At 51.1% G+C, this 24,294-nt stretch overlaps 1 protein-coding gene across 1 annotated transcript; it reads left to right on the top strand.

Annotated features, from left to right (window-relative positions):
- The first annotated feature begins 41 nt into the window (after positions 1-41).
- LOC101829394 (tubulin polymerization promoting protein) lies at positions 42-24,294 on the top strand. Its single transcript, XM_040757743.1, has 4 exons — positions 42-153; positions 10,190-10,507; positions 19,151-19,304; positions 19,545-24,294. Exons 2-4 carry the CDS (start codon positions 10,194-10,196, stop codon positions 19,737-19,739), a joined length of 663 nt encoding a protein of 220 aa, XP_040613677.1. The 5' UTR covers positions 42-153; positions 10,190-10,193; the 3' UTR covers positions 19,740-24,294.

Below are 24,294 nucleotides of genomic sequence, written 5' to 3' on the forward strand. Positions count from 1 at the left end.
GTCGGGAGGAGCCTCAGTGCGCGCCTAGGCGGGGCAGGAGGGGGGGCATGTGGGCGGGGCTGGAGGGCGGGGCCCGGGCAGGCGGCTGGGAGAGCTCAGCGCCCCCGGGCGCAAGTCTAGTCGCGGAGGCGCACCAGCGGACGCATCTCGGAGGTAAGCTAGCGCTGGGCGCTGTCCGTGGTCCGAGCAGCGGCTCCAGGGCCATAGGCTCGGGGCGCCTCCGGTCGATGAGGCTGGCCACCTGCCTCTCTGCGGCGGCTCGATCAGCTCCCACAGCTGGTACAGTGGTTCCTTAGAGACCTCGGGGCAGTGGTGTCAAGAAGGGGTATGCATGTACACTGAGCCAAGCGCATTGCGTTGCCACTTATTACGGTGGACCGAAAGCACCCCACGGTTCCCCACCACACCCAGGTGCTAGGCCTCGCCGGGCCTCGGGTCGATGCCCGTGGAACCTGGTGGGAAACGGTGTAAAGAGAAGACACTGCCCCGAGGCGCGCATGTGGGATCAGGAGCTGCCCTGACGTTCACCGGTCTCGGAGAATCCTGAGCCCGCGTTGCGTCCTGCAGGTGACAGAGCCTGTTAGCTCCTCCACCCTCCTGGCGAGCCTGCATCTCGCAGTCGAGATGGCAAGGGTTCTATCAGGGTCGCATCTTGAATGCCCGTATTTGCGCGCGGGAGAGGGAGGATCCGACCCTTACTCGGTGGTTTCGGTTATGTAAACGAGGCCTTGAACGAGGTGAGGAAGGCGAATAATACCCTTTGTGGCGCGGCGTTGGACAGGCTCTGCTGTCCCGGTGATCGGTCCTGTGCGTGTCCTGGGGCTTATGATGGCGTTCGGCCCAGCGCCCAGTTGCGTATCTGGCCTCTCTTGGCCGCGTAGGTGGCCCTCATAGGCGGCGTGAGCTCTCCAGGAGCAATGGGGTGGGAAGCGGGGGGGGAGCAGCTTGATTAGCCTTCAGCTGGGTTCTCTGGGCTGCTGTTTCTGCTCGCGTGCCAGTCCCTCTCCCATCACGTGACCGTGGAGGACTGGCGAGGGGGAGGGGCACAATCTGAGCTTGGTGTCTCTAAAGGACTCCTCTCTATTCAGAAAAGCTCGTGATTGCCACAGGGACCCACCATTAGAATCGGTGCCCTAATTCAAGCAGCGTGTTGAAAACCTTTGTCTTTGCTGCTGGTGAAGTGAGAATAACACACGAAGCAGCACGTTTTCCTCCTGGTGCTCCTGGGATCCACCTTCTCCATTCTTTGAGGTTGGGGAATATAGCAATTTTAACCATCACCTAAGGCTTTGGAAGTTTTTTTGTTTTATAAGCATTGGAAATTTTCACTTAAGAAAATTGAAACCATCTATGAGGGGGTGGAGGTTTTTCTGGAGATTTCTGGGCCCCCAAAACAACCCTGCTGGGTTCCACAGAGGGTGAAAGCTAGCTTCCTCAGCAGAGCCTGCTGTCCTATTTATAGTGCCCAACTGAAGGAGGAGCCTGTGGGAGGTGTGACTTCAGTTCTGCCAGGACAGGGGACCTTGCAGTCTCGTCCAGCCCTTCCCCCGTGCCCAGCAAGGCTGTGCCCAGAGACCCCATGCGGGAGAATGGAGCTTCCCACTTCCTGGTGAAGGGAAGGGTTGGAGCTGCTCAGCCGCAGGCTGGGTTCAGACGTGGTGGCCCAGCCCTGACCACCCTCATGGTGTCCCTTACTGCTGGTTCAAGCTGGTAAGACCAGCTTCCTCATAGAGAAGGGTCACAGTGTTTGAACCTTAGCATCCTCTGTTTACTGCCAGGGCTTCCCTTGTCCACAGTACCCACTACCTGCAACACCTTCCAAAGAAAGCAACCTCACCCATGGCAGCCACCACCCATGGCCCCATCCACGACCTCCTGGAATCTCCGTATGGTATCTTTCACCAATGGCTCACTTAGGACCTTCGCCACCCAGGGCAGCCCCACCAGGGACCCCCAGCATCATTCTGTGGCACCATCAGATCTGTGCCCCGTCTTGACCTCTGTGCCACTTGTGAAGCCTCCTCCTGATGTCCTGGGCCAGTCCCAGGAACGGCCCTGCTGGGGTCCCAGCGGATATGGTTTCTGTGACCTGGAGCCTGTACTTGTGTGCTCCGCAGATGGCTGCCTGTTATCAGGGTAAAGTCCATGGACAGAATGACACTTCCTGATGAAGAATGAAACCTTCTTGGGTCCATGGTCTCTCTCAACTGTACAGTGATGTAACTCGGCTGCAAGCTTGTTCATTGTCTAGATGCCCCAACATTAGGCTTTCTTTGGCCTTTCAGGCAAGTGTGAGGAGAATGGTCCATGAATTGTATCTCAGCCTCCTCCCACCTGCCAGATGGCTGGCTCCTCAAGTTCCCTCCCATGGGGACCCTGCTTCAGTCCTGTAATTTCCATTTCCTCCAGGAAGCCATTCCCATTGCCCTTTGTCCTGTGGTAGAAAGTGCACCTCACGGGCATACATCCATGAACACTGGCTTAGCTCTTGTGCTTCTTGTTGTTTTGGTGTGGGTTTTTTTTCAAGACAAGGTTTCCCTGTGTAGCTTTAGGGCCTATCCTGGAACTAGCTCTAGTAGATCAGACTGGTCTGGAACTCACAGAGATCCGCCTGCCTCCGCCTCAAAAGTGCTGGGATTAAAGGTGTGCCCCACCCTGCCTGGCATGCCTCTGTGTGTGTGTGTGTGTGTGTTTATCTTTACACTTGAGATCATATAGCTGTGATTCTATTGGACTGCATTCTTTTGGCTAGTTTTATTCTGAGAAGATTCACTCTAGCTTTCTCTTCCGTGAACCTCTTCTGTCAGCTGTCTCTGGTTGCTTCCCTATTGGGAGACCAAGAATACAGCTGCGTGTGGAGTTGAGAGTGTTGGGGATGACAGAGGTAGGTGTGGTAAGCAATGCCCTGCGTAGAGGCATGAAAATGTCAAAGAACAAGTTTAATCAATGAAAAATACTTTTAAATGAAAAAGTTGTATGCAACAACAACAACACAAAGGAGTACGACTGCATTGAACTCTCCTACAAATGGAAAGTTCCCGAAGAACTGAAGTTGTTAGGCCTCAGACTATGTGCACCTCCAGATTTAGTGAGCTGGGTGGGGGTGATGCTGTATGGAGTGTCCCACCAGCTTCCCCGTATGATGCTTCTGTGATCCACATCCCACCAACAGTCTTAAATGCCCCCTCCTTGCAAGGTGTATCTGGTATCTGGCTTGGGGTCCTGTGTGCACTTTCTTTTGTTCTCTGGCTCTCCCCTGGGCTGTCTTGTTCTATTGAGTAATCTCCATTTTCTTATTGACTATAGGAGCTTTTTGTATATGTTGGACAAGTCACTGTTTGTTGTATAGAACAAGAGTCTTTCTTCATTTGATCTTTGCCCTTTTTCGTCTCTTAATACTCTTTGAGAAGCAGAAGTCTTAATTCCAGTCTGGTGCTGTGTAGCCTCTTTTTGGGAGTGTGTGCTGTACTTCCTGTAGCAAATCTTCCCTACCCAAGGGTATTTGGCTCTGGGAAGTACTAGGTGGGCACAGAAGCGTAGCCTCCTCAAGTTGTCTGTGTAACTCCCGTTAACAACTGAAGGCCACATGGGTGTCACAGAAGACAGTGCCATACACGGTTCTGTGAAAAACTCAGCCTACTTGGACTGACTTCTCAGAGCCCCATCTGACCCTCTGACCCCCTCCCATGGCTTTGCCTTCATGGGGCCTCTGCTTAAGTTGCTCTGTCTCCGGGTCCTGCTTCATCTTCTGGTCAGAGTTTAGAAGCTGTGTGGTGACAATGACATACTGAGTGACTTAACATGACATAAACCCATTCTCTTACAGTTGTGGAAACCAGAAGTTCAATGTATCAGGTAAGATGTGTTACGCCCTGGCCCTGGCAGGTCCTTCCTGTCCCTTAGCTTCAGGTTGCTTGGGCATTACTGGCCTTATGCCTTGACACTCTGACAGTCCAGAGGTCTTCTTGTCTCTGTCTCAAGTCTACTCATGCTGCTCCTACAAAATACCAAGGATGGAGAACTTATACAGAGCTGAAATGTATCTCTCACAGTTCTGGGGACTGAAGTCCAAGATTAAGGCACTGCAGGGCCGCAGTTTGATAGAGGTGGCTGCTTGCAAGGTAGTGCCTTCTTGGAGCATACTCCAGAGGACAGGTCAGACCCTGTGTCATCACGTGGTAAAAAGGCCTCAGCCAGTTCCTTACAGCCCTCTTGGGAGGTCTTACTCCACTCATAAGAGCTCAGGACCTGATTAAATCCCTTCCCCCAGAGGTCTCATACTTTGGAGGGATACATGCAGACACACCATTGTCTAGTTTCTGTCTTATGGGAGGAATTGGCATACAATTGTGGATAACCTAGGTTGACTTCATGTCAAGATCCTATTCCATGCAGAGATCCTGGTATTAAGGTGTGTAGAGACTTGTTTTGCGGGGCTACTGGTCGGTCCCTGTTAGGTAGCTGCCTGGCCCCAGGTCAACTGCACCTGCTGACCAGTCTTCACTGCCCCCTCTCACTATCCAAGGACAATGCTGAGATGTGTGGCATGAAATCTGGGAGTGCTGTGTTGATGCTGAGTTAGGAACTAGTCATTTACAGGCTCATCAGCATCCTCAGGACCCACCATGATGGCAGACCCTGGCATGTCACTGTGAGACAGGCACTTAAGGGAGTGGCCATGTAGCATCTCTGCTGTAACTCGGTTCCAGAACAGGGACCCACAATAAGCGCACTGCTTGATCTTGGGGAAACCTGATCTTTGGCTGGACAGTGGGGACAACCTTACAGCATCACTGAACACTCCAGAATGTCTCAAGGTTCTTCTACATGCTCAGACTTAGACTTCCACTTAGCAATAGGGGTTTGTTGCGTTCATCATTTTTAGAAGGTATTTATGTAACCCCCCCCAACCAAGAATGGTGGCTAACCTCATTCTCTTTTTCTAGAACTGTAAGCCACAAGTTCACATGGTCACTCCTGAAAGTGGGCATAGCCTTACATTCCCTGCTGAGGGGCAGTCAGGGCAACATTGTGAGCAAGGCCCGACATGTGAATTCCAGGGAGGTAGGGACACTGGGTAGCTGGGTAAAGCAGCCAGAGTGACTTTGGGGAGTTCTGGGCCCATCTCTGTTGCCCTAGATATTGAATACAAAACAGGATATAGATTGATAGAGGAGTCTAGGGCTTTCTACAGTTTCCTGCCTTCCTTGGTTTCCCAGTCTCCTTGCCCAGGATTCCCTTCTCCTAACTTAAGTATGAAGTTTTCTGGAGTATGTAGTTCTGCTCTGACTACAGTCAAGCTCAAGCCTGGGGTATAGGAAATGAGTGGATATGGCTATTGGGCTCCCCTTTCCCTACAACGCCCAGGAGAATTGTGTTCTGTTTGACCTAGAAACAGTGAGAAGCGCAGGTTTGGTTCTCAGGTCACCTTGTAGGCAGCAGCCTGGCCTTCAGACCCCAATAGTGACTGAGACTGTGTCCCATCCTGGCCAGCCCTAGGTATACTCTGGGCTGTAGGCTTCTGGATGCACAGTGTGGATGTTGCATGGACGACAAGGCTGAGTTTCCTGATAGATTTGGACTTCTGGTATTGCCTCTGTGTGCCTGCAGGATATACACATTCAGAAAATGCCCACTTTGTGTGAGTTCACTTTGCAAGGGATGGCAGTCCGCATTGAGATAAGAGGCCATTCACATGGAGTATCCTGATGAGGAGCAGGGTGTATGGTTGTATTATTAAAGAAACAATTATCAAAGGATGTGCTGTGTGTAAGTACACTCTAAAGTACAGAGCTTGTACAGGGTAGGCTGTCTGTGTCCCATCCTCAGATGAGCACTCTCTAGGTCTGGTCGGATGTGTCTAGATCCCGCACAGTCAGCCTCACTCTGTTTTTTACGTGGGGTCCCCTAGGACTCAAGCCTTGGTGGGATGGAGTGTGGAGGAAATGAGCTCCAAGTGGATATTGTCCATTTCTTCTCCTCATCTTAGACTCCTCTCTCTCTCTCTCTCTCTCTCTCTCTCTCTCTCTCTCTCTCTCTCTCTCTCTCTCTCTCTCTCTCTCTCTCTCTTGAATTTCAGGGTCCAGTCTTTCTACTTTCTAGTTGGCTGTCCCTGGGCTCACTTTTGCTGATGAGGCCTGTAGAACTGAGAACCGCTTGGCTGGTGGTCAGGGACTGAGTGGCATGTGCCTTATTCATGGACGCTTGTCACATTCATAGATGCCTTCTCTGCTCATGGGCACCTTGTCCTGGTTGTAGACATCTGGTTGTAGTGATAGACTCCTTTCTCTGCATACAGACAACTTTACTGACCCCCTCATTTCCATTTCTCCTGTAATGGGGCTGTTTCCTGAGGTATGTAGCAGTTGATTCTTGGTGACAAAGTTTCTCCTTTGTCACCTTTAGGTTTTTCTTTCATTTTTTTTTATGGTGGAGGTACATGTGGGTATGTGTTTAGGTGTACTGTGTGTGTGTGTGTGTGCGCGTGTGTATGTGTGTGTGTGTAGGCAGCCAGAAAATAACCTCACTGTAATTTCTCAGAGCTCACTAATTAGGCTAGGCTAGGCTCGCTGGCTATTGCTCTGTCTCCATGTCTCTAATGTATAGGGGTATTATAAATACAAACCACCATGATTGTTGTTTGTTTGGTTTGGTTTTCAAGACAGAGTTTCTCTAGCTTTGTAGACCAGGGGGTCCTGGAACTCACAGAGATCTGCCTGCTTCTACCTCCCCAGTGCTGGGATTAAAGGTGTGGGCCTCCAATGCCCAGCTGATTGATTAAAGGTGTGGGCCTCCAATGCCCAGCTGATTTTTTTAAGCATGGGTTCTAGGAATCAAAATCACCACCTCCACACCAGCTGATCTCTTTCCCAAACCTACTGCTATATTTTTCTTTAAGAAATTGGTTTGTTTTATTTTATTTTATGAATTTGCCTCAGTATTTTTCATTCTGAAAAATGGGGTCCAGTTGATTTCCTATGGGTTTGTTGGGAACAAGTCAGTCCTTTGGAGTTGGCAAGGAAGATTTGGGGCATATAGGATGCAAGAAAACCTGCCTGAGCTAAAGAGGTCTTCAGGGTTTGCAGAAACCCAGCCTCTGGCGTCTGCCTGTGTTCCCTCCCTCTGAAGATCTGTAATCCTACCTCTAGCTGGCCTCTCTTGCCCTCCTCAGGCCTGGTGTGGAGATGCAAATGTGGTAACATAGTCTGTCCCTACACTCAGTGCTGCTGTGGATACATTGCCATCTGCTGCCCTCCTGACCCCTCAGGGAACACAAGCAGTCGTTGCTGGGCCACCGGCTGGCACCGCTGCCCTCCTCCACCACACCTGCTTTCTTGGCTCCCAGGGCAGTCACTGCTGAAGGAGGCTGGTCCAGGAAGGGGCACGTGCTGTGCTGATAAGATGAAGTTTGGGGTACATCCCTTCTGGCTGAGAGACAATGAGTTATAGGCTATTGGGAAGGAGTTATAAGGCATGTCCTAGGGATACAATGCATATCTAGGATACATACTTGAGGTGTGGAACTCACACTTTGGAAGTGCAGAGTACACCTGAGAGTGTGCCTTTACCACCACACTTGGTAGTCAGGTGCCTTCTTCCCAGAGCGTCTTCTAAATGTCCTGATGGAAACTGTGGTGGCATGGTGGGACACACCAAGGTGTCTTTAACGTTTTCCTCAGATGCTGTGGGGCAGGAAAACCAGGAGGCCAGGGCCTTTGAAGGGAGGCGGGGAAAGGCTGCAGCTGGCCATCCTATAACTCTAGGAGTGAAGGGGAGAACTGGGCCTGTAGGCACCTCCATATTCCAGGATATTGGGGTGAAGCCTCAGTTCTCTTTAGAGTCAATTTTCTCACTGCTGCCATTGTGAGCTAGTGGAACAGTTCATACTAGAAAAGACAGCCTGTGGACAAGAGCCCTCTGTCCTCACAGCCTACCCCTGGGTATGCTCTGACAGCACAGAACCCTTTCTTTTGCTGTCACAGAACAAGTAATAGTTTAGTGACCATTGTATAGCAACAGTTAGGACCTAACCCACTGTTATTTTTATATTAAAAACCTTTTGTGATATGCTGTGCATGTTCATGTTCATGGTAAAGCAAAGAAAAGACAGAAGCAGAGTCTGGACCGCAGTCCCCAAGGTGCACCTTCAGCATCCCCCAGGGAAGGGTCTCAGCCCTCCTGTTGCAGCTATCCTTTGTGTAAGTGTGCTGCTGGTGCCCTTCAGCCGTTGCTACGTACGTCTCGTACTGGGCTGATCCTGCTGAAAAATCTTGGCACTAAGGCTTTAAAATAGTGTGGCCATGCTGTCAGCTACTCAGTGAAGCCATCGATGTCAGCTGCTCTGCCACGGGGTCCAAGAAAGCTCTAGGCGGACTTATTCCAGGGCTGAGTTTAGACGGGTTCTGCTTCCCAGACTAGCAGCCACCTGGATCTTACTTCAGCCTCCGACTGGTTTCTTTGTGCGGCTGCCTCTCAGCCTGCACTGCCGCCCTGACTCCCAAGTGATGGTCACTCATCCTCCTAGGCTGTCTCAGCAACTAATAAGCCGAGCTCCCTCTGCAATCCTCGGTCCCCTGGATGTGGGGCTGCAAGTGAGGGCCATCCTCTGCCCCTGTGCTTCCGATTCCTTTCCACGAGGACCATCTCCACCCTGGCTCCTGCTCACGACCTTTTGGGGCCAGTGTGCCATAGGAACCTGGCCGGGACACAGCTGGCACCTGTCTGATGAGGAGTGGCCCCCTGGTGTGAGGCACGCCCTCACTCATTACCCTGAGGCACGCCCTCACTCCTAGTCTGCCATTACCCTGCTGCTGTTTTGCTCACAGTTCTTTTGCTTGGTTTGAATTTGTTGCTTGCCAGGATCTGACCCGCCTTAGTGTCCTGCAGTCCTCAGAATGGCAGAGCCCCTCTCGTGTTTCAGTATCCTGTGCGGGGCCGGGGCAGAAGCTCAAGTAACCTATCAAGTGCATGGAGTTGATTCACCATGAGTTGTGTCCTGTGGGGATGCAGGAACTCCTGAGCTTAACACTCAGATAGAGCTTCCCATTTGCTGTCCTCGTCTTCCCTGTTTTGGCCCACCCAAGAAACTCCATTTTGGGGTGAACTGGAGTGCCTAAAGAAGAGTCTCTCATTTAAAAGGCTGAATTTTTCTGTTACGCTTTGATTACCATTTTCAAAGGGGGTGAGAAAGAAAGGGACCTGGCCCTGTGAATGACTGTCATCTGTGCTATTCTGGCTGTTCATGGAACTCATACCATCGTTGAGTTCAGCAGGGGCCACATTTCTCATCCTTTGTGGTGAAGGTATGCCTTGGCCACATTGGCCTTGGGATCTGCAGTTTGGATGGGTCTGCACATTACAGCTTTGCCACTGACCCTCTATGGAGTTCTCCTTGCATTGAGCTTTAGGCTCTCAGTTCCCAGAAATATGCTAACCGGGAGCTAGCTCATCACACCTGCTCCCTGAGTTAGAAATGGCACATGCCCACCCTTGCTGGAACAGCAGGGACCACGATGGGATCATCTGCATGTCTGTGTGCCCCCCCCCCGAGTCTTGCTGGGAGGTGATAGCCCCTGCTAGGTCTTCTTTAGCCCTCAGAGGTGTCTGCCTGTCTTGGTAATCAATAGCCCACAAAACCCAAATTCTATGGCTATATTTCAGGGTTGCTTCCCTATGAGATTTCCTCCTGCAAGCCCAAGGGCCAACCACATGTTCTAGGATCCCAGGGAAGGCCCTTATTGTGTGTCTCCAGGGTCACTTACCAACCCTGGGCATGGCTCAGCCTCTGCTCAGAAGGCTCAGATCTGAGGGAGAGTAAGCATGGTATGACTGGCCTGGATCCTAAGGATGACATCATTTTATAGACCCCAAACATCCTTTCAGGCAATCACTCATAGCAAGTGAGGCCCAGGGAGGAGGCCATGGAAAAGCAGCTGGTGGGGTCGATGTAGAACCCACTGTTGCTGAGTCAGACCCTGTCTCCTTTGCCCAGAGACTGCGTCTGTCAGGCTGGCAGGGTCAGTGCCAGCTCCAACAGCTGGACCAGCAGCTCAGAGGGGTCCCAGCCCCCAGAGAGGGTGCTCTTCAGCTCTTGACATATCTTGTTGCCTGGTACCACATACTGCAGCTAGAACGAGGGACACGGATGGGCTGTGAGGAGCAGAATGACCCCTTTCTTCTTCTTCCCTAGCAACATGGCTGACAGCAAGGCCAAGCCTGCCAAAGCTGCCAACAAGACACCACCCAAGTCCCCAGGAGAACCAGCCAAGGACAAGGCTGCTAAGAGGTTGTCACTGGAGTCAGAGGGTGCCAATGAGGGGGCGGCTGCGGCCCCTGAGCTCAGTGCCCTGGAGGAGGCCTTCCGGCGGTTCGCGGTACATGGTGACACCAGGGCAACAGGAAAGGAGATGCATGGCAAGAACTGGTCGAAGCTGTGCAAGGACTGCCACGTGATCGATGGGAAGAACGTGACCGTCACGGATGTGGACATTGTCTTCAGCAAGATCAAGTAAGTGCCATGCAGGCTTAGGAGGCACAGCTTGTGTCAGCAGCTGTGGGGAGCTGTGAAGGATCTTGCTTGTAGATTCAGGATGCCTGAAGCTAAGGAGTAGGCGTATAACCTGTAGTGTCTGAGACGGTCTGGGAAGTACATTGACCCTAAGCGCCTTGGAACTCCTTGGCTAGGTCCTGAGCCTTAGTCTGTCTGGCCTTGGATGTAGCCAGGGTGGGGGTTTCTGGCCTTGAGAAAACTTAGTTAACTCTAACCAAGCCCCAGGTTAGTGAGTTGTTGCTAGACATGACCAGGTTTGCTCAGGTGAACAGAGACCCAGCCACCACGGGCTGAGTGAGTCTACGAGATCAGTGTGGGGGCCGTGCCTGTTTAACCTTGTTTCTGGGATATGACAGTGGCACATGGCAACCTCTTCCAGCTCTGTGTCCACCTCTGTTAATTTTGCACTTGAGAAATGCTCACATATGCAGCCAAACTGATACAGATTTAAAAGCAACGGCCATTCATCCACTGTGTTGTCAAACATCTGTGTGCTGTCAGGTCCTGTGGTTGATCTCTGTGGGTGCTACTGACTGAACATCACTTCCTCCTCTGGCTTTGGGTGGGCGATGCGGTCTTCATACTGGTGGCTGCTGATCACCATTTTGCTTGTGGACTTGTTGGTGTTCTCTAGGTACAGGAAGGCTTCCCTGCCCCGGGGTTATGCATTCCTGCCTGGAGGAATCTTTGAATAACAGGCAAAAAGCTAGCGGTGGCCTGGCAGATGGCTCCTGAGAGCTCCAACATTGCCAGGAATCTAGGCAATCCCAGCAAGGTGAATGGATTTAACGTGTCCCAATGGGAAGAGGTCAAGTAAGCCAGAACCCAGATGCAGTGCACCATGAGCAGGGGATTTGGGATGTTGACATCTTTCTGCTCCAGATGAAGCCAGCTATAGCTTCCTCCAGACCCTGGTTGAGAGAGATGAAAGAAGGCTGAGCCAGAATTTTCAAGGTCCCAGCCCCTGGAAAGGGGCTCTGTGGAGATCACTGAGCCAAAGCCTTGCTGTCTCCACCCATCCTAATGCCGATATCCACCTTGCTGTGTACTGGGAGTTTGACGTTCTGCCAAGGAAGAAAATCTCAATTCCATGCTCCCTGGCCAACTTCCCATTGTACAAAGTACATGAGAGTCTGTCTGCAGTGTCGTAGGGTTGAATGGTTGTACTGGAAAGGCTGAGAAATGTATTCCAAAGGGGCTCTGCGTCCTGACCCTCTCCAGGCCCCACTGACCCCAGGCTTGATAGAGCTCACTGTGCTGGTCACATGGCCTGCCTCAGCTGTCACCTGTGGGGAAATGTGTAGCCTCCCCAGACAAACTGGCCTAATGGGTTCCACTGGACAGCTCCAGGCAGGGACACAAGGTAGGTCCTGGTAAACACATGGTAGGTTGGACAACCACGAGTGAGGGGCACTGACCCAGGCTGCAAAAATGATCAGCACTGGAGCCACTGATACAGTCAAATCTCCCATCCTGGTGCCAAGCATGTTAGGCCAGCAGACATGCCCTGCAACACCGAGACCTAGAAAAACTAGGTTAGCTATGTCTAGCGTCTGCATACAGTTAAAGCTGATTGCTTTAGGGAACTCACCACCACGTCTAAGCTGGCAAATGAACTTGGACAGCTCCTCACCTTATCTCTCCCCATGTTCCTTCTCCAACCTGAGCTTGCCAGAATCCCTGGAAGCTATTCCTACAGTGAGAGAACATAGGGTGTCTTTTTTTTGTTTTGTTTTGTTTTGTTTTTACGAGACAGGGTTTCTCTGTATTGTTTTGGAGGCTGTCGGTCCAGCCCGGCCTCAAACTCACAGAGATCCGCCTGCCTCTGCCTCCCGAGTGCTGGGATCATAGGGTGTCTTTTAAGCAAAGCCAGTGAGCTCATGGTACTCTTCTCCTTAGACACGCCTCCTATAACGCCATGTCCTCGGTAAACTCAGTGTTCAAGATAATCAAGAACTAACCCAAGAACAAGGAGACCCAGAGACTTGTGTCTATGAGGAAACTTCTAGAAGGGATTGTTGGAAGGCAAGAAGTGGCCTGCCCAGAGGTTAATCAATTACTCCAGTTTCTTCTGAAGGAGGCTGCCGTCCAGGGGCTGTGTGCACCCCACTCCATGTAGGATTGTGTTTTTACAGCCTCCCAGCAGGTGGTACTATGTGGTCATGGGTCTCTTGGATGATGTGAGCCACAAAGGACTGAGAACTCCAACTCCACATGTCCTTCCTGCCATGCGGGTGGGGGGCATTAGACCCACATGAGTGAGTCATGTGAAGGGAATGCTTATTCCCTGAATGCAGAACTTGAGACGCTCAGACTCCAGGGCACGACCATTCCTTCACTGTAGACTCTGGGCTGCCCGGGAACCTTGGAGGGTCCCTGATTTGCAAGCCCAGAGAAGGCTCAAGGCTGTGATAGTCTAGGCGGACAAGCTCTAAGTGCCGTACTGTGCTTGCTGGCACTGTGGGTACACGCTGGGCCGGTGTCTAGCTGGGTAGCTGGAGGATCCTGCACGAGGCAGAGGCCCAGGAACCCTGACATTTCTTTTGCCTTCACACGTTTGGTTTCTTCTGACCTGTGTCCCACTTGGAACATCTCTGTGCTTGAGGAAGATTCTCACCTCCCAGGCATGCGTGAACAGAGGAGTCAGACTCAAGTGGAGGGGCACAGCATCCCGAGTGCCAGGGTGGTGGGAGAATTCTGCGAGGGCTCCACCAGGACTGGGGAACTCTGGGACTGAGATTTCCAGGAAAACTGTGGCTGTGGTGGCACTGTTTGTATTATGACAGCTGGGTGTTTGTGGTCCCTTAAGGGACAGCAATGGCAACTGCAGAGGCCTTTGCCTCCTATGGGAATCTGGGGCCTGGGAGGAAATTGCTTAGGTACCTCCAGGAAGTTGCTGACTCTGACAGGACTTGAGAGAAAAAAAAAAGTTCAACTATTTCTGTTTTGGGGCAGGTTGCCATGGCTCTGCAGGCGTGGCGCCAGCTGGGGTATCTGCAGCCTTTGTTTAGGTCCTTGTCACCATGGCAGCGCTTGTTTGTTTTGATGTTACTATGTGTTAAATTTTAAACAAATTTCTTGAAGCTCTATACCAACTTTTATTGTGGACTACTGTTAATCTAGACTCTCCATCCTGCAAAAGGCTCAGCGTGGCCAGGCTCCATATAGTTAATGGAGATCCAACAGTGAAGCAAGGCCTGTGGGTGCAGCTTGAGAGACACCTGGGGTCCCTAGGGATTGTATCTGTGTGTGACTGTCTACAATGGGCCCGAGTGTCTGCTTTGTACCTGCATATGCTTGGGGAAGAGGTACAGGAGCCCGGGGTTGGCCGGGCTGGCCTGCTGTCTTTATTCTGACCACCATCCTACGAGATGAGGAGGCCCAGAAATCTTTGGCCTTTCTGGGCCTGGATTGTTTGTGTGTTGGGTACCCTCCAGAGTAAATGCACGGATTCCTGCCAACACTGTGCAGAGTCAGAAAGTAACTTGGCTGGGGTGTCAGGGTTGGGTGTCCATCGTGTCTGGATACAGGTCACAAGGAACCAAGGCCAGTCCCTACATGTAGAGCACAGGGTCTAGATTTGCCTAGCCTGAGGATTTGTCAGCCACTGCCGAGTATATGAGCTGCTTGGTGTTCCTTACATGCCACAGCTAGTCAGCGAGGCTCAGCATAGCAGCCACCTGGGCTAAAGTAGCCCATTACTCCTAGTAACAGGCCCCAGGTCTGGAGAGAGTCCTGGCAAGAGTTTTGGGAGCCCTCTGAAAGGACAGGGCTCTATGTGTACCCACCCAAACATCGCAGAAATCCAGATGTTAAGGACGTTGGACATGTGAGGACCCTAGGAGGCAGCCTCTGTTCCTGATGTGAGACCCACCCAGTTCCATTCACCTATGGCACACATGGCCCTGGAGTTCCTCCTTCAGCCTCTACCTCCTTGGTCTTGGGTAAGACTAATAGTCATATGCTCCAGGGAAAAGTGGCCTGACCCTGCAGGCCTTGAATGGAGCAAGATCCAGCATGCATCCGTCTTCAGGTGTCCCAGTGTCTGAAGACTTGCTGCTATTCTTACTTCTGCATGGCCCTCTAGTGGCTGCATATGGCAGTGCAGCGTGACCCCTCAGATGCCTGCAGGGAAACTCAGGGTTCCGACCTCTGTTGGAGGACAGACAGGAACATAGAGCTTGTAGAGCTTCTTTGCCTGATAGTCATTGGGCTAGTGGTCCCTGTGGTTTTGCGGTCAAGGCTTCATCTGCTCTGGTGAGTCTGCAGTAACCAGGTAAGGATCAGGCCTTTGTGATGAGAGGTATCTTCCAGCTCCTCAGCTCCTCCACCTTGCCTTGGGAAGCTGCATGAAGGACATGCAGGAGAATGAATATCCGTAACTTGTCTGAACACCTGCAGGGACAACTATCCTCATGGCTTACCCCTACTCAATCCAGGACAGAGCCTTGAGGAGGTGGGAGTGGGCATATGTGGTGCTCACTTGGGGTCACGGGGAGGGGGGGTGTTTATCCCACAACCTCCAGCTCCTTGGAAAACACTAAGTGACAAGTGAGAAGACTCTTTGAGATGATTTGTTCCCAACAGAGGGAGACAGAAATGCTGCAGGTCCCCAATGCCCACTCTAGGCAAGCTGGTGACTGCCTGTAAACAGACATCTGGAATGTGTCCAGAGCAGGGCCACAGCAGTGTGCTGCATGGCCTCTGACTTCCTGAAGCAGGCAGAGTCCTTGTGGCTGACAGGCATCCAGGCCTCTCTGGGCAGAGAGCACCTCGCCTGCTCCCAGGGGACTTCCTGAGTCCAGTGACCTGCTGAGGGTACAGAGAACTGACAGGCATCGAGTGTAGGGCAGGGCCTTGAGGCACATGGGTGGTCAGTGGACATGGGAGAGACCTAAGAGAGGAAGGAGAGGATGGCGTCTGAAGAGAACGACAAGATTTCTACACCTCCCTTGAACACGTCTAAAGAGTCACAGACACAACAGGCAACTTGAGGCCCCTGGCAGCCGAGACTGCTCTGTGGTTCAGCAGGCACAGGTCAGCCTCCTGTTGTTTCTACAGAAAGCCTGCAGGAGGGCTTCCTATGAGGTCCTCACTGCCCGGGGGGTCCCTTCCAGGTCCTTTGCTGCTCTCAGAACACCACGTGTATGGGGAGGGGATATCTTTCCACCCTCAGAAGTGCCTTCTCGGTCTGTGTGGCATCTAGCTGACAAGGGTACTCCCTGGTGGCTTCTTCAGAAGCAACAGCTTCTGCCAATTCCAGGAACTGAGGAGCCCAGGCATCCCTGTCTTGTCCCGAGAGCCCCACGCTTTCACCCTGACAAGTTTCATTACTTATTACTCAAGCCTTGACAGGGACCCCTCCCAAAGGTGATGAATGGACTGGACTAGGGATTCTGTGGAAAGTTCAAAGCTGAGGTGGGGAGTGTTAGTGTTTGTGGTATTGGCCATAAAGGGGTAGACCTTCTTCACAGGGCTCTGTTGCCTGATGCTAGGTCCTGACCTGCCTAGCCAGGTCCCAGGGTTCCCAAGAGACTGAGAATGTGCCCTGCACATATGGGGACAGGCCTGGGAAGCAGACACCCACTTGTAGGCCAGCGTTGGACAGCTTGGAATCAAAGGCAGGGAAGGCCAAGCCCTAGGGAGAGCCCTCAGCCCTGGGAGCTCTAGATATAGTCTCACTGTGTAGGAGAGCCCTGCACTTTTCACATTTGTGAGAAAGAAATGGGCATTGTCTTCCCAGAGCTAGTTGGGGATTCTGCTTCAAGAAGTGCCTGGGTCTCCTGGGAAGTTCTCTGTGAACTGGGAACTAAGGCAGGGCCCCCTCTCCCCAGCAACACAGATTTATGGGGACACAGGCCAGAAAGGGATTCTTGGTACCAGTGGAACAAACACCCAGCCCTATCTGAATGTGACCTGTGATGGAAGAGTCCCTCCAGTTGCCCATCCCCCAGTGACTCATGCTGGTGGTGCCTGGTGCTGAGGCTGCTCAGAAAGGACTGTGTGCCCAGCAGTTGGTTGCCAGGCTGGTCGTTAGGCCTGGAATCCTCATGTCAGCCCAGGAAGGGTTGAGAGTGGGAGACAAGAGCGCCTTTGACTTCTCAGGACAAACAGAGCAGCCCTGAGGGGCCTTAGGGCAACCCGCCCCCCAAGGTCCTAGTAGAGAGGGAAAGGCTGTCAGCTCCAGGCACCACTGGACTGTGAGACCAAACTGCTCAACCTCCCTGGATCACCCAATACGTCAAAGGTAGCTGGTAAATACGGGGGCTGAGAGCACGGAAGGACTGGAACCCATCCTCTGCGACACAAGGCATCTACTGGGGCTCCATGGCCCGTACCACAGGCAGTTCTACAATGTTCTAGGATCCTGCAGTCCCACTGTGGGGCTCTAGCTCCTATGTGGTATCCTCTACCCAGGTGTAATGCCTCAGGGGCTTCCCCAGTCTCCTGAGAAGCAGGTGTCGCCTACAGCACGTGGTTCTGGGCATTTCTCAAAGGCTATTTGGCTCAGGTCTCCGGCTTGTTTGGTTAGAATGCCCCCTGTGTTGAGGACTATTGTGAAGGGTGAGGCTCTCCTAGGCACCAGTGAAAACTCAGGGCATGTGGGACTGGTAGCATTTTCACATCTGGTTCCTTGGCCCAGCCACTGTGGTTCACTTTGTGACTGTGCTGTCACTGTGTACGCCCATACTGCTGTCCACAGGGTGTTTTACTGGGTCACTGCTAAAGGACATCTGGGTGCTTTTCAAGTTTGAATGACTGAAGAAAATCTGTACAATATTAACAAGTGGGTTTAACATGAGCTTAAATCTATCTTCATTTCTCTTGAAACAGTCCCCCCCCCCCCCACCCCACCCCACCCCCGCCCCGAAAGACTGGCTCGTGGCCATTTCTCCTTAGCATGCAGCCCTCAGTTTCCCTCATTGCTTCTGCTATTCTCACGGTGACTTGCCATGTGTGCTGGCTTCCCATCAGAGGGTTTCTTTGGTGAGGTGTCTAGTTGAAATACTTGGCCCATTTGACATTTTCTCTTTTCCTTGTTTTTTTTTCTTTTTCTTTTTCTTTTTCTTTTCCAAGACAGGGTTTCCCTGTGCAGCTTTTGGAGCCTGTCCTGGAACTAGCATTTGTAGATCAGGCTGGTCTCAGACTCACAGAGATTCGCCTGCCTCTGCCTCCCAAGTGCTGGGATTAAAGGTGTGTACCACCCCCAGCCTGGCTGAAATTTTCTTTTCTTACTGTTAAGTTCTTTGCATATTTCAGATACAAGCTCCTTTTCAAGTTAGTGTGTTCCAAGTATTTTTTGCAGCTCTGTGGTATTTATCTTCAATGTTATTTGAAAAAACACAGCTTTTAATATTCTGAAGTCCAGTCTGCCTGTTTTCTATTATTTAACATGACGATTTGGGATCATTTCTAAGAAAACCTTGCCCATTGTAAGGTCATCCAGGTTATCTAGATATACTTGAGAAGGTTGGCTCTGGAGTCATGCTCTGAATAAACCCTGCTTGTGGTGCGAGCTGTGGATCCTAGTTGGTTTATCCCAGTAACTTCTTGAAATAGTCCTTTCTCCTTGAGCTTGTTCAAGCGAGGCACCTGTGTGGGCATTTCTGGATTCCAGACACACAGATCTGCACGCCTCTCTCATACTGTCTTCTTCATGAGGCTTTGTAAGGTGTCTTGGACTGGTGTAGTCTCAGGTCTCCAACTTCTTTATTTTCTTAAACTCATCCTGGCTGCTCTGGAACCTATGCTGATAGACAGTCATAAAAGCCCCACTGGGATTTTGTCAGCCAGCTGTTTTAAAGTCCTGAACTAGTAGCACTGCAGCTGAGGTCAGTGGCATGTCTGGCCCTAAGAGGTGGCTCAACTCAGGCCATTTGACAAAAATGCCCCAGCAACATGCAGGACTGACTTTCTGACTTGTGGCCTCATTCACATTATGTCAAAACATTGAAAACATCCCGAATTTGGATTAGTTGGAGGTGAATGCCAAGTTGAAAATGGTTTAAAGTAAAATTACTATAAATAACTTCATAAATTTTTAAAAATACTACCTGAACACCCTTTGGAGGGAGGATATTGAGAAATGATGAGTTATCTAGGATGCTCCGGGTGGCCAGGTGCACATGGAGAGTGAGCGCTCCAGCTTCAAGCCATCCTGCTGACCAGGCTGCTTGGTACTGCTCACTCTTAGGACCCTGATCAGGACAGGTGTTATAGCTTCTCCTAATCTTGCCTACTGTGATAACCACAGCCGTAGGTCCCTCCTGGGCCATTTCTGACCCGAGTTTAGGCCTAGGTTCCCTCCTGCTCCTTGGCTAGGGTGTCCCCAGAAGAGATAAGAGGATCTTCTCTCCTGGTTTTCCCTCTGCCCTCGCACCCAGGAGACAGCACACTGCCTCTTACAGACAGAAAAGTCCTGACACTCAGTAGTTCTTAAAGAATATGCATCCTTCATTCTTTCCAGTCTGTTGGCAGTGGCTGGTGACTTTTGATGGTGACCAGTGGGGATCACTGCAGAATGCTGGAAGGGACAGTATGCAGGCGGGATTGGTCCCAGAGGACCGCTACCTGAGGACTTAAAATGTCTGTCACCCACAGAGGGAAGTCTTGCAGGACCATCACTTTTGAGCAATTCCAGGAGGCGCTGGAGGAGCTGGCCAAGAAGCGGTTCAAGGATAAGAGCAGCGAGGAGGCTGTGCGTGAGGTGCACCGGCTCATTGAGGGGCGATCCCCAGTCATCTCTGGTGTCACGGTGAGGGCATGAGGCCTGGGTGGGCTTAGTACTCTTGCTTGCATCTGCCCTTGGGGAGACCATGGCCCAGCAGACTTGTTAGCCCCATTAAGTCTGGGGCTAACCTGGGAGACAGGAGAGGTAATCCCTTGTCACAGTCCTTGCTAGCTCCTCCCACTGAAATGCTGGAGCGGATGGCAACAATTCTTACCCAGCTCCCTCACTTGGCTTATGATAACACCCTCTTCTGTTCTCTTCCAGAAAGCTGTGTCCTCACCTACGGTGTCACGGCTCACAGACACAACCAAGTTCACAGGCTCCCACAAAGAGCGCTTTGACCAATCAGGAAAGGGCAAGGGCAAAGCTGGCCGTGTGGACCTGGTGGATGAGTCAGGCTACGTGCCGGGCTACAAGCACGCAGGCACCTATGACCAGAAGGTGCAGGGGGGCAAGTAGCCTTACAGGCCCAAGCTCTGGACACTGCGGGTGCCCGGCACAGGACTTACACCCATTGCACTTCATTACATTCCTATGTTCAGCTGGGCAGAACTCAGAACGCACCTCCACTAGGCAACGGTGGGGGCGATGCCCAGACCTCCTCCTGCTGGGTGCTTTGACACTTCTCTCTCAGACCCCAGGTTTGGGCCATGATTCATTGTCATTTCCTAACATACCTGCCCTGTCCACAGCTGGGAAATGGACTGCTATTTCCAAACTGTCTCCTAGGATCATACCACACTGGCCACTTGACCTGCAGGTAAAAAGGGTTATTTGAGCATTGGTAGGCGTAAGGATGAGCAGAGCAGACATCAGGACTCACACTGACCTTATCCAGGCTCTTCTCAGGGCAGTAGGAGCTAAGGAACTAACCAACTGCATAGAGTAATCCTGAACAGGCCCCTTCATCCTTCCTGACCACAGGACATGACCGAGGCTACCTGGTTGTTGTGCCGCAGTGTGTGTGGAACAGCTCACATCAGTACACATGGACACACAAGCACACACGCACGCACACCAACCAAGTCTGTGCTGAGTGGCCAAGAGACAACGGGAGCCCCCTGGGGGCCAGGGGAGTGACTTGCAGCATGAAGCTGGAAGTTTTGTCAGTGCTGTTCTAAGAAATGACAAGACTTTGTGCTTGGTCTCAAGAGTGGTCCAGGAAGACCTAGGAAGTTGCCTTGACTTTCGCCTTGCCCTGACCCATCACCAGATTGGGACATACATGATGCTGAGATATTTGGTCCAGACCAGACCTGGGCAGTTGTTCCACCGGTGTGAGATGGGAGCTTTTGCCAGGGCAAGTTATGCTGTGCTCTGCTCAAAAGTGTGTGTCTTCAGCTCTATGAAGCCACCTCTGGGTTCAGTTTCCCTAACTTTTCTCTCGAGGACAAGTACAGGGCACTGGATGCCACAACTAGCTCCCCCCTGCCAAACTCTTGCAGCATCTACTAGGGTTTCTTTTTCGGCCACAGGAGAACACATGACTCTCAATGTGTGAAGATGCCACTTAGGCAGGTCCAAAGGCATGTGCCACCATCATCACAGCCCCACAGCTAGGAGAACACATGACTCTCGATGTGTGAAGATGCCACTTAGGCAGGTCCAAAGGCATGTGCCACCATCATCACAGCCCCACAGCAACCACTCTTTTGCATTAACACAGTCCTACCCTTGCATGCAACTTGCTGGACTATGTGGTCATTCTCTAGAAAGAGCCCACAGTGGTCTCAGGACACGGCTCCCAGAACAGGTGGTTGTTGAAGGTGGGACATCCTACGTGACTTGGCAGAGCACAAGTAGACAGCAAAGCTGCTTTCCTCACTGCCATGGCACACGGTCACATTACCCCTGCCTCCGGGGCGCAGAGAGCATGCCTTCACTGCAGCTTGAGGGAAGACTGCCTACTAGCCTGAGAGGAAAAGCAGGGACCCCAATACCAGACCTCCCACAAGGCACTCTGAAGGTCCAAGGTTATGGGGTCCCTCAACACAGTCACAAATGGAGGCTGGAGATAGTCTAGCAGTCAGCTTCTTCCCAGGTTTCTGGGGGCCTGCAGTACCTGGCATTAAAAACCAAGCAGTGGAGCCTCGGTTCTAGATCTGACCTCGCTGGTCTGGGGAAACGAAAGGGCACTGGCACTTCCCACACCCTCCTTCAGCACCCCTAGCCCCCATGTGGCTGGCAGCCTCTGTCTGATGCTACTCTTTTCTACTGCTTATTAACAGCCCAGTTGCCACCATCACAGCTGAGTGAAATGGAACACACACAAATCCATCAGGTGGTGACTGCATATGGAGTAGGGCTGAGTGACAGGCTAGGGTGGTGTCTGAGGGTCTCCATGCCATGCAGTGGGGCAGAAGTTTCCCTGATTCCGTAGTAGTCTGAGGATCCTGGACACAGTCTCCCAATCAAACAGCCGAGATGCCAGACTGATGTCCAGATGAAGATGTAGGCCAAGTGCAGGATTGGCTGCCTAGCGCACCTAGGAAACAATGCAAGTGTCCACCATCACGGGGTCACCTAGCCTCATGGAGAAGCTTCATCATAAACTGGCTGCCTCGCCCACGCGCTGGGGATTGAACAGAACAGAGAGGCACGCACACACAGGTTCTGGGAAGTCGAGGACCAGATCTGCTGTCTCAGCCCCCACAGGGGAAATCCTCAGCAGAGCTTCAGAGAGCATCTGGTCCAGAGTCCTGGACAGTTGTTCTGCTAGTGTGAGATGGGAGCTTTTGCTCTAACACAACTTGGGCTCTGTAAATGAAAAGTCGGTCACTGCCTTGCTGGTCCTCACTCTCCTAGCACAGAACCTAAGCACCTTTGGGTTCCTGAGGGACAGTCCTAGGCCTTCCCATGTAGTCCTTTGGCAGCACCCAGAATTATGCCAGACAAGTGGTCTTCATTGAGTCCCTTCTCACTCCCAGTTTCCTCACACAACCTTTCTTAGTCAGTGTTAAGTTTAACTTTGAGAACACACCCTCCCTCTAGATGATATGCCATCTAGCAAGGAAAGGGTGGTAACACTTAGATCATGAAGACTTAGTGTCTCCATACTGTCAGTTTAAAGTGTCTATGGAATTCACTGTGGCATCTGTGTACCCTCTCAACATAGAAACTGACTGGACTCGGGCTCTGTTGCACAAAACATGTGCATTTCCCCCAGTTTCTGATGTGAACACAGAGGCAGTGTTTGTCTCTGTTGCATGTTTTATGCGATACCAATTAGCTTTTACTAACCATGGACAAATAGAATTCATTATCTGTGAATAAAAAACCTGCATAGCATGCAAACTGAGATCCAGGACCATGTGCAACTAGGTGACAGACACACAAGAGACGGGGACAGGTTCTCTCAGGGGATGACAACCAAGAGATGACACGTTTTTGTTTTTGTTTTTCTGGAGGGGACACCCAGGAGACAGATATACAGTTGACACCCAGAAGAGAAAAAAAAACACATTCTTATCAGAGGAAGACACTCAGGAGACAAAGACAGGCTCTTTTAAGGTGTGACAGCAAGACAATAAGGAGAGGTTCTGCCAGGGGCAACACTCAGGGACATGGGTTGGAGTGACAGAGACATTCTGCTGCAGGTGACACTCAGGGTATGTTCTGTCAGAGAGATGCTTGGACATGTTCTGTTGGGTGTGACACTCAGGAACATGCTCTGTGTGGGGTTTTATATACAGGGACAAATTCTGTTGGAGGTGAGATTCAGGAGAAAGGTACAGGTTGCAGGAAGAACAATGCAGATGGTATTTTAAGTGTCAGGGAAGGAAGGCAGGCAGGTAGGAAGAGTGTTTGAGAACACTGATTCTAGTAGAGTATTTATTTATTTCTATTTAATGCTGTAAGATAAGCAACTAGTTACCAAGATCAAATTACATGTTTAAATATTGTGGAGAGATCTATATTTATACTGGAGTATTTTTACACCTCTCAGTATCCTATCTTACACACGGGCATAGGGACACTATGACAGATGGAGATAGTTTTGAATGGGCTGCATGGCAGCTTCTGCCACTTTTCTGCAGTCTCTTCCAGGGAGATGACAGGTACCTGCCCTGAGCCAAGACTCAACCTTCCCACTCCCGGAGTCCCTGGGCTGCTTCAGTTCCTGTTTTAATGAACAGTTTTACGGACACACAGCTATACCCATGTGTTTACATACTGTGCTGCAGCTGCTTTGGCATTAGAACTGGCTGGGAGGATTGAGACAAACGCCATGGCACAGATACCTATGGTATCTGCCACCTGTCCCCTTTCAGGGAAAACTGCCTGTCTGCCTGGCTCTCTCTCTCTGCGGACTTGTATACTACCTGGCTACAGCACGGGCACATGGGAAAGCCCTGCCAACACCTTTTAAGCATGGTAAGGGTGACAATTTAGCTGTACTGTGAAGACATCAATAGACAGAATATCCTTCCAACACTGAGCCAAACTGCTCTTCTTCACCAACATACTACTGACCATTCTGAACTTTATGGTTCAGGGGTGTGGCCATCTTGGGACACTTAAATTATCTCTTCCTTTAGACCTCTTAAACTAAACCAAGCCAAACAACAAAGGAAGCCTGTACAACTTAAACTTGAAAGGAATAATATGCTACTACTACTAGTTTGTACTAAGTTTTTTTTCAAGAAAGGGAGTTAAGTTTATATATATATATGTGATATATATTTTTACACTATTTTATTAATGTTAGGGAATATGGAGAATATCACTTTATCAGTGTGATGGATAATGTTGATGTCATGGGTGTTCTGACTCGGAAAGGCACTTATGGGGACATCTAAACCACACTTGCTCAGAATGTCTGTCAGGTCAGGATGGCCCTCCTGTCCCTCCTGTAGAGTGCAAGGCATCTAGTCACCTGCTGGACATATCATGGCCTGGCTCATACTGCTTTAGTGAAACAGCTTGTGTCTATCAACATTTTGTTCATTGTGTTTGCTGTTATTAACATTGTGTGTCAAGTTGGTAAAGTGATGAATAAAGGTGTTAAAATGTG

Source organism: Mesocricetus auratus, unplaced genomic scaffold, assembly GCF_017639785.1.
Source record: "Mesocricetus auratus isolate SY011 unplaced genomic scaffold, BCM_Maur_2.0 Super-Scaffold_100015, whole genome shotgun sequence".
NCBI lineage: Eukaryota > Metazoa > Chordata > Mammalia > Rodentia > Cricetidae > Mesocricetus > Mesocricetus auratus.